The sequence below is a fragment of the Cydia splendana genome, chromosome 4 (assembly GCF_910591565.1).
Source record: "Cydia splendana chromosome 4, ilCydSple1.2, whole genome shotgun sequence".
In the NCBI taxonomy this organism is placed as follows: Eukaryota; Metazoa; Arthropoda; class Insecta; order Lepidoptera; family Tortricidae; genus Cydia; species Cydia splendana.
In genome coordinates this window covers 1794119-1804434 of record NC_085963.1, presented here as the reverse complement: position 1 = coordinate 1804434, position 10316 = coordinate 1794119, and the positions used below count along the sequence as shown (strand labels likewise).

At 43.7% G+C, this 10316-nt stretch overlaps 1 protein-coding gene across 1 annotated transcript; it reads left to right on the top strand.

Annotated features, from left to right (window-relative positions):
- Positions 1 to 2851: 2851 nt before the first annotated feature.
- LOC134789610 (uncharacterized) lies at positions 2852 to 7933 on the top strand. The gene is made up of 2 exons (XM_063760181.1): positions 2852 to 3086; positions 3882 to 7933. Exons 1-2 carry the CDS (start codon positions 2852 to 2854, stop codon positions 7931 to 7933), a joined length of 4287 nt encoding a protein of 1428 aa, XP_063616251.1.
- Positions 7934 to 10316: the final 2383 nt, after the last annotated feature.

Sequence of the window (10316 nt, the reverse complement as noted above, 5' to 3'; positions counted from 1 at the left end):
CATTTTGAACGGAAAGACTTTGGCAAGACAGAAAATAAGCTACATGTCGAGCCATGCTCAATTGCTCAGTGTAGAGTTTCGTAGTTACGATTCTGTCAAAATAGGCCAAACGGGGGATATTCGTAAGTATCATGTAGGTACATTATAAATTACAGGGAGTACCTATTTGCAGCGCTTTGTACGTCTTTTTACTAAGAAAAAGGAGATTTTTAGCAATAACTCAAAAACGACTGGACCGATCATGTTTGCTATAGTTTTCATTGAAATTATTTATTAAGCTTTTGTTTCACGATTTTTGTCATACTTTTTGGACCCATGGTTCAAAAGATAGAGGGGTGGCACATATTTTTTTTTTTTGGAGCGATTATTTCCGAAAAATTTACTATATCAAAAAAGAGTCTCCTTATTCGTTTTGAAAGACCTATCCAACGGTACCCCACGCTATTGGAACAAAAAAAAATTTTTATAGTTTTTAATTTATTGCTGCCGCAATGCATGATATATGTACCCATGCCAAATTGCAGCTTTCTAACACTAACGATCACGGAGCAAAGCCTCGGACAGACAGACATGGCGAAACTATAAGGGTTTCTAGGTGACTACAAAACCCTAAAAAGAGCCTATCCAAAGTTAAATCTTTCCGCACCTCCATGCACTGTCGGAATACCATTTATTATGAGAATTTCCTCAACATGCTGCAAGTAGACGAGGTAACTTTCTATTAGCCATAATTAGTAATTAGCCTTAGTTGTAGCCCACAGGGCCACTTGCACCATTCACTAACCCGGGGTTAACTGATTCAACCTAGAGTAACCATGGTTACCAGTACAATTTGACACTAGGTTAATGGTTTAACCGGTTAACCCCGGGTTAGTGGTACGGTGCAAGTAGCACTAAGTGATTAGGTAAGTAATAAACATTTTATCGTAGGTAAGTTTAAAACAGTCCAGCACAGCAACAGATACATTTTAAATTATAAAGATGAAGTTATCCCTTCATCCAGCTAACCCCAAACAAACTTTGTACCAAGACCTAATATTATAATTTAAAAAACCGGCCAAGTGCAAGTCGGACTCGCGCACGAAGGGTTCCGTGCCCATATGCAAAAAACGGCAAAAAAATCACGTTTGTTATAAGGGAGCCCCACTAAATATTTATTTTATTTTGTTTTTAGTATTCCTTGTTATAGCGGCAACAGAAATACATCATCTTTGATAATTTCAACTGTCTAGCTATCACGGTTCATGAGTTACAGCCTGGTGATAGACAGACAGACAGACGGACGGACAGCGGAGTCTTAGTAATATTAGGGTCCCGCTTTTAACCTTTGGGTACGGAACCCTAAAACATGTATAAACGGCATACACTACCTACCTTCTAAGGAGGAGGAATTTTACTGAGTACCTAATATAGGTACTGTAAACAATTTGTCATATAATTGGGTGTTTGTGAGGTTGGATCATAATGACATCTAACTAATGTCATTCAAATATCGTACTTTTCCGTACATGTATTGGTGCGGGCAAGACGCACGATGACTAAATTTAACAATGAATGCATGATGATGATTAAAATAAATTATTATTCTGATTTCAATGTATGTTCGAATTGGCCTGTTTTTGTTACGTGTCACGGTTATTCCAGTCCAGAGTAGGTACTTACAGCTATTTCATTATTTGTAATTACTTATTAGTATTATCTACCTATTTTTTGATGGAAACAATGTCCATCTAACAAGAAACTTCAATCAATAGGTACTAAGTATGCTATGCTATGAGAGATTGAATTGAAGGTACTTATTTCAATTTCAACAACAGTATTCTTATGACATTATTCATAAACGCTTTTAAGCCCTTGATAATCGATTATCTTTATCCGTCATTTTGTCATTTGTGTTTGTTAGAAAGGGACAAATTTAACAAAGGTAGATGCTAAGTTTTATGAATAAGTGGTTTAATATATGTTCAGCTTTGGCTTTGTATTTTTAGGATTATTTTTTGTAAATACTGTGGCAACACCAAAGTCACGGTTCGAATTTAAATAGTGCTCTGTCACAAGCTGTCAGAGCCAGTATGTCATGAAACGAATACCAGTTCGCATCGCCTTTCGCTATTCTCGTTAATTTTCTCCCAATTTGTTAGAAGCACTACTGCCAATCTCTAGACTCTTTAAAATCAGTGCTGTGTAGCCGAAGGACGCCGTGCCCATCTGTGCAGTGGAGAATCCTAGGTCTAAGTTGGCCGACTGAAGGTAACGGTTCTGAGCTTACCTCTAGCTGGCGACAAGGGCAGCCCGGACCACCACCAACAGTCCACAGCGGAGACCAACGGTTCAACCCACAACCACCGGATTGCAAAGGTAACTTCGTCTCACACTATTTCGCACTTAAATTGAATTTCATAGGTTAATTCTAGCATACAACAACTTTCTTGCTCAACCAGCCCCTAAACTTATCCCCTATCGTCCCCTCTTTACAGTCCACTCTTTCGTCATTGAACATTTTGGTCTTCGAACCGCATAATTTGAAAAGTGACCTTTGGTTTTTCGTTTGTCGTTGTCTGTTGCTTATTCAAATTCGTTTCGTCATATCATCTGTTTAATTCTAAATTTAGGGTAGACTTATAAAAAAGGTCGTGGGTAAGCAAGAAAGTTGGTGGTCGTGTAGTAGTGCTTTTACTAAACCATTCGTTCATTCGTGGTTAATACTGCTGGCAACATTTTCATAGTTGTCAAGTGTCGACGACAGCTGTCAGTGTCACTCGTGTCAGTCAGTACTTAGCCAACGTTATTTTGCAAATAGTTTTGTGTTTATTTTCGTCGTTTTAGTGTGATTAATTGCATTTAAAACAATATGAGTGTACATGGTGATAGTGATACAGAGCCCGCGACTGTAGATATGTTCCGGGTCGCGCGCGGGTATGCTATTTTTAGATTAGAGAACATTGAAAGTTCGGACTTAAAAGGTTATGATGAATCGGACATAAAGGATTTAGAAAAAGACTTTCACAATGCTCAGTTAAGGATTTTACGTCCGCTGAAACCTGAAAGACGTGTGGAAGAGTACGAAGTTACGAGGGAATTTGAAAGTAAGTTGAAATCAGTGAAATGTAGGTTAAGACAAATGGCTAAGAGTGGGATAAGTGATAAGTCGGATGTGAAGCCTTTAACGCTTGAAAATAATTTAGCCAAGCTTCCTAAAATAGCGATTAAGCCGTTTGATGGAAAATTGGAAGGCTGGGTGTCTTTCAAAGAGCTTTATGACTCCCTCATACATAGTCGGAGCACAATTAGTGATGTTGAGAAATTACATTACCTATTGTCAAGCGTTCAGGGTTCCGCATATGATTTAATTAAAAGTTTTCCTCTGTCAGGTGACAATTATAGCAGTGCATATGAGACGCTGTCCAATTATTATGATAGGAAGAGGCAAATTGCTGTAATGTATTATGAAAAACTGCTAAATTGTGAGCCAGTCAAGAACAAAACAGATTTGGAACGGGTTTATAGAACTTTCAATGAAAATTTAAATATTTTGTCAAAATTTAACCTCCCCGATAAAAACTTTATGTTGTACTATTTGCTATGGGCAAAGTTAGATGTCGCTACCCGGGAAGCATTTGAATTACAACTCACTTCTAATACTGAGGTTCCAAAGTTTGACGAGTTGAAAAGTTTTATTGAAAAGCGGAGCAGGGCTTTGGAAAACTCAAGTATTAGTGTTAGGCCTCAATCTCAGAATGTTAAACCGTTGACTAAAAACAAAACGGCCCTGGTCGTTTCGACTCCGTCAACACCGAGCTGTGTTTGTTGTTCGGGTCAACATAGTCTCGACAAATGTAACAAATTTCTGAATCTCAATAATGATGGCCGGTTTAATCTAGTTAAGGATGCAATAAGTTCACACCATAACTTATTGCATTTTACTAAGAATGTTGAAGCACCCACGGTCACAGAGGCTGCTACTGCACCACCTAGCAATAGCACGAGCAGTACTAGCAGTAGTAGTAGTAACACGGTTCTAACTGCTATGTCGGGAGATAATACAATCTTTTTTGCTACTGCCAAGATGTTGATTCGGGACAGTTCTGGTGTCTTCCGCCCAGTGCGTGCACTTCTGGATGGTGCTAGTGCATGCAACCTTATATCGAAATCTTGTGCTGAAATGCTAGGGTTTGAGATTTCTGGCCAACACACTGTGTTTGGCATCGGTAACTCGCCCAATCAAACATTTGGCTCACTTTCATGTGAGATCAAGCCAATGAGTAATAAACCCTCTTCGCTGAGTACTAAACTCGAAGCTTTCGTTTTGTCGCCGGTATGTGCTGACCAACCTCCACAACCTGTCGATTCGTCGGGTTGGTCACACACCAAAAATTTATCGCTGGCTGATCCTGACTTTGCCCGTCCGGCGCCGGTGGACTTGTTGCTTAACGCACAGGTCTTCGTTTCGTCGTTGTTGCCCGGTATACGGCGCGGGGAGCCTGGACAGCCTACTCTGTTGAAAACCATCTATGGATGGGTCGTAATGGGTGAGTGTGATGAGAGTCAGCTCACATCAAGCGCTTTCGTATCGTCTCGCAACAATAATAAACATTGTTTTTTCGTGTCGAGTCCTTCGCAAATTTTATCGCTCGACGATTCTATAAAAAAATTTTGGGAATTAGAAACCGTTAGTTCTCCGACTAAACCTTTCGTATCTGAGGAGGACCAACGCTGCGAAGACTATTTTCGTGGAAAATACTATCGCAATGAAGAAGGCAGGTTCGTAGTTCCATTACCATTTGTCGACCCCACGAACAAACCTACCTTCCTCAATTCGCGCGAAATCGCTCTCAAGCGGTTCACGTCGTTGGAACGCAAATTGAATTCCAACCCCGAGTTTAAAAGGGCGTATGTGGAATTCATGAATGACTATGAGTCTCGAGGTCACTTGGAGGAAGTGGAACCTCCTTCAACAAGTGAAAGCCACTTCTATTACATACCTCACCATGGTATTCTGCGTGACTCCGTCACCACTCCTCTTCGCGTAGTTTTCGACGCAAGCGCTAAGGACGCCAACGAGACGTCCTTAAACGCTACTCTTCTCGCTGGGCCCAAGCTTCAGACCAACATCTTCGATCTGCTCACACGCTTTCGCTGGCATGCCGTCGTCTTCACAGGTGACGTGAAACAGATGTACAGGCAGATTCTGGTTCCTGAAGAGGACGCTGAATTTCAGCGCATCTTGTGGCGGCCCTCTGCTGTCGGTCCCGTGCGCGACTATCGTCTTAAAACGGTCACTTACGGGGTTTCTGCTGCGCCATTCCAGGCTCTTCGTACAATGGCTCAACTTGCCAGTGATTCTGCAGCCAGCTACCCAGGTGGTTCAACCGTACTCGCTCGTGACATCTACGTCGACGACGTCGTCACCGGAGCGGATTCTGTCGAGCAGGCGCGTTCGCTTCAGGCGGAACTTACGAAAATACTGTCGTCGGGGGGTTTTCATCTCAGGAAGTGGACCTCCAATAGTAGTGAGTTCCTGGAGAGCCTACCGTCTTCCGATCTATACTCGGAAGACTTTAAACATTTCGAAGAAATGACTGACATTTCTCTAAAGATATTGGGCTTGCTATGGCAACCTCAATCTGACTCCTTTCGTTTTCGTGTAGCATCTACACCTAATGGTCGGTGCACGAAGCGCACCATTCTGTCGGAGATAGCTAGAATCTTCGATCCATTGGGTTTCCTCTCGCCTGTAACATTTCTCGCCAAGTATCTGATGCAGTTGCTTTGGGTTTCGGGCGTTTCCTGGGATGGAGATGTCCCGGAAAGCATCAGGCTGGAATGGCAGGAATTCAAAACTCAACTCTCGTCGCTGAGTGCTGTAGCTGTGCCTCGCCGTTTAATCGGGGAATTCGACGTGCTACATCTCCACGGATTTTGTGACGCATCAGAACGTGGCTTCTGTGCCGTAATCTATTGCCGTACAGTGACTGAGGAGGGCGACGTTGACGTCAAGCTAGTGTGTGCGAAGTCCAAGGTCGCGCCGTTACGCAAATTGTCAGTGCCGCGTCTCGAATTGCTCGCAGCGGTTCTGCTGTCGGACTTGATGGCTTCGGTCGTGGAGGCTTTGAAGCCCTTTCACTCGGTAGATAGAATTTACGCATGGTCGGACTCAAGTGTGACGTTAACCTGGATCAAGTCGTGTCCATCCAGGTGGAAAACATTCGTGGCCAACCGTGTGAGTCATATCCAAGACGTCATTCCTCCCGACTCCTGGCATCATGTCAGAACCACTGACAATCCAGCTGACTGCGGATCGCGTGGTTTGCTTCCCCAAGACTTGGTCAACCAAACTTGCTGGTGGAGCGGGCCTGATTGGCTCAGGCACCCCACTGAGAGCTGGCCTAAGTCAGTGCTGACGCCAGATAGGGATGTTCTTCACGACGAACAAAGGATTACGGTCCTTGTAGTGTCCAATGACAACGCACTAGTTGACAATCTATTAGAGAAGTTCTCGTCGCTAGGAACACTTCAACGCGTCTTAGCGTATTGTCGCCGCTTTGCGAACAACGCGAAGAACCAAAAGACGACTGGAAAGCTGTTACGCGGACCTTTGACACCTCTCGAAGTAAAACAGTCACTAATGATTCTCGTGCGCTTCATGCAACAGCGCAGCTTTGCTCAGGAAATCGAAAAGATTTCCAACAAGCTTTCGAATTCTCTTCCCAAAGCGTTTAGAAAATTGTCCCCATTCATAGACGAAGCGGGTCTCTTAAGGGTGGGCGGTCGCCTGTCGCGAGCTTCTCTCGACTTCGACGTGAAGCATCCGTTGCTTCTACCTCGCGACAATCGTCTGACCTTCCTTCTTATAGACGAATATCATAGACGGTTCATGCATCCAGGCATCCAAACGCTTCACAACCTGTTGTCACAGCATTTTTGGATCATGTGTCCAAAACGGGCTATCTACGCAGTGGTATCGAAATGTATGAAGTGCTTTCGGGTGCGGCCACTGGGTGCCCCTGCGCCATTCATGGGGGACCTGCCGTCCTATCGAATATCCCAGCTCAAGGCTTTCTCGAGCGCAGCGGTCGATTTTGGCGGGCCTTTCGACATCGCACTCGGTCGCGGACGCGGTAACAAGACGTACAAGGGCTATATTTGCGTCTTTGTCTGTACCGCAACAAAAGCCATTCATACTGAGCTCGTCACCGAGTTGTCTTCGGATGCTTATCTCGCCGCACTTCGGCGTTTCGTCGCTCGTCGTGGTCGGTGCAGCAGGTTAGTGTCTGACCAAGGCAAAAATTTTGTCGGTGCGAACAACATCCTGCAACGTCTAGTGAAGGATGCTGCCGCACACCATTCAATTAACTTTGAATTCAACCCGCCGGGTAGCCCACATTTTTCAGGGCTCGCTGAAGCTGGAATCAAGGCCGTGAAAACACACTTGTCGCGTGTCGTCGGGAACCAAAGGTTGACGTATGAGGAATTCTCGACGGTTTTAACCCAAGTCGAGGCTTTGCTCAACTCAAGGCCCCTCACTCCTCTTAGCACCGACCCCAACGACCTGACAGCTCTGACTCCCGGTCATTTCCTCACCACGGAGCCCCTGTCGGTCGTGCCTGAGGAAGACCTATCAGACGTTCGTGTTAGCCCTCTCCAACGCTGGAAGCTGCTTCAGAAGATGCACCAGGACTTCTGGAACAAATGGTCGAAGGAGTATATGCATACTCTCCAGCAGCGGATGAAGTGGCACGATAGGCAGCCCAACGTCCAAATTGGTGCACTAGTGCTCGTTGTGAACGAGCCGACGAGCCCAATGAAATGGCCCCTGGGTCGCATCATCGACACACACCCCGGATCCGACGGGATCTGTCGTGTGGTTACTGTGCGCACGGCCACAGGGTTGTACAAACGGCCTGTGGTCAAACTGTGCCCACTGCCTGCGTAGTCGCTTTAGAGCGCTACCTTTGTGTTGTCCATTTTTTCGTTTTAGTCTTAATATTATCGCACTTACCTTACTTTATTGTTTCCTTTTCGCTTAGTCAAAATACAATGCATTTTGGTGGGCGGAATGTTCAGCTTTGGCTTTGTATTTTTAGGATTATTTTTTGTAAATACTGTGGCAACACCAAAGTCACGGTTCGAATTTAAATAGTGCTCTGTCACAAGCTGTCAGAGCCAGTATGTCATGAAACGAATACCAGTTCGCATCGCCTTTCGCTATTCTCGTTAATTTTCTCCCAATTTGTTAGAAGCACTACTGCCAATCTCTAGACTCTTTAAAATCAGTGCTGTGTAGCCGAAGGACGCCGTGCCCATCTGTGCAGTGGAGAATCCTAGGTCTAAGTTGGCCGACTGAAGGTAACGGTTCTGAGCTTACCTCTAGCTGGCGACAAGGGCAGCCCGGACCACCACCAACAGTCCACAGCGGAGACCAACGGTTCAACCCACAACCACCGGATTGCAAAGGTAACTTCGTCTCACACTATTTCGCACTTAAATTGAATTTCATAGGTTAATTCTAGCATACAACAACTTTCTTGCTCAACCAGCCCCTAAACTTATCCCCTATCGTCCCCTCTTTACAGTCCACTCTTTCGTCATTGAACAATATATAAGTCAGTACGTCTTTCCCATAAGGGCACACGGGGCTCGTGCCCAGGGCCCCCATCCTCAGGGAGCCCCGAAAGACAGACAGTAACAGTAGGTATATTTGATTACCCATAAAAAATAGATCATCTCATCATCATCATCATCATCATCAGTCGTTCCCTCAATGCTGAGGATCGTGACATCATGTCCTAATGTTAAAAATATTAAAATAATTTTTCACCAGAATTTTAAATTTCAGCTGCAAACCTTTACATGCCAGACCATCGACATCGAACAGTGTAGGTAAATGGTAATTATGCTAGTTATCTTTAAAAGTATTTTCACACAGACTTCAGAGGGCCTACCGCGAACCACGTTCGACGTGTGGCCTCTCTGTCGCACTTGTAAATTCGTACGTATGTGCGACAGAGAAGTAACACGGCGAACGTGTTTCGCGTGAGGCCCTCAGTTTACCCACGTTTCTCTTCGAATTGGTTAGTCCGAATTGTGATCGTTTTCAGGGTTCCGTCCGTAGCCAAAATGGCAAAAATGAAACCGTTATAGTTTCGTCATGTCCGTCGGTCAGTCCGCCCGTCCGTCCGTCCGTAGATCACAGCCATTTTACTCAAGAACTATAAGATATAAGGATATTAAAATAAACATAGGCTTTTCTATATAAGTTATATAGGAGGCAAACGAGGACACGAATTACCTGTAAATAAGCGATTACCGTCGCACATGGAAAGTCCATGAAGATCTTTTTTTTTTTCTAGATAAATTGCCGCTCCCAACCGCGTTATTGCGATGCACGGCGTATGGAGTTATACCTAATAGTACTTAATCTAAAAATGTTAAATTAAGGTAGAAGTACTAGTGATCGACGCTGCACTAGTATTCGACATGGGCACTTTATGTCAAAGTGACAAAGATTAAATTTGAATACAGAAAAATCTTCGCTGTTCAAATTTAACCTATATTACTTTGACATAAAGTGCCCATGTCGAATACTAGTGCAGCGTCAAGCACTAGTACTTCTACCTTATTTCTTTTACAATAATTTAAATTTCAGCTGCAAACCAGATTCAGATCAGATCTTCACATGCCAGAGTACCTCTGTCAACATCAAACAGTGAAAATGGTAATTATGCTAGTTTTGCTTTTAGGTAAAAGTATTTTAGTTTTCACACAGATCTCAAGTAGTTTGTCCACGTTTCTCTTCGAAACCGATAGTCCGATTTGTGAACGTTTTTAGGGTTCCGTGGCCAAAATAGCAAAAAAAGAAACACTTATACAGTAATTAACAGTAATGCACTTATGCAGTAATTGTTAACAGACGACCGGTCTGGCCTAGTGGGTAGTGACCCTGCCTGCGAAGCCGATGGTCCTGGGTTCGAATCCCAGTAAGGGCATTTATTTGTGTGTTCCTGAGTCATGGGTGTTTTCTATGTATATAAGTATGTATTTATCTATATAAGTATGTATATCGTCGCCTAGCACCCATAGTACAAGCTTTGCTTAGTTTGGGGCTAGGTTGATCTGTGTAAGATGTCCCCAATATTTATTTATTTATTTATTTAATTTGACTCCAAAACTATAAGATAAGTATTGGTATTTTATTATTACATTACAGTCGCAACACCGTAGGGGTTGTAATTTCCTAATTTCGATGCTGGCCTCTTTTCTTGGTCGAAACGGTCCGGAAATACCGCACGCGGCAGTTCATTCGACAGTTTGTCTGT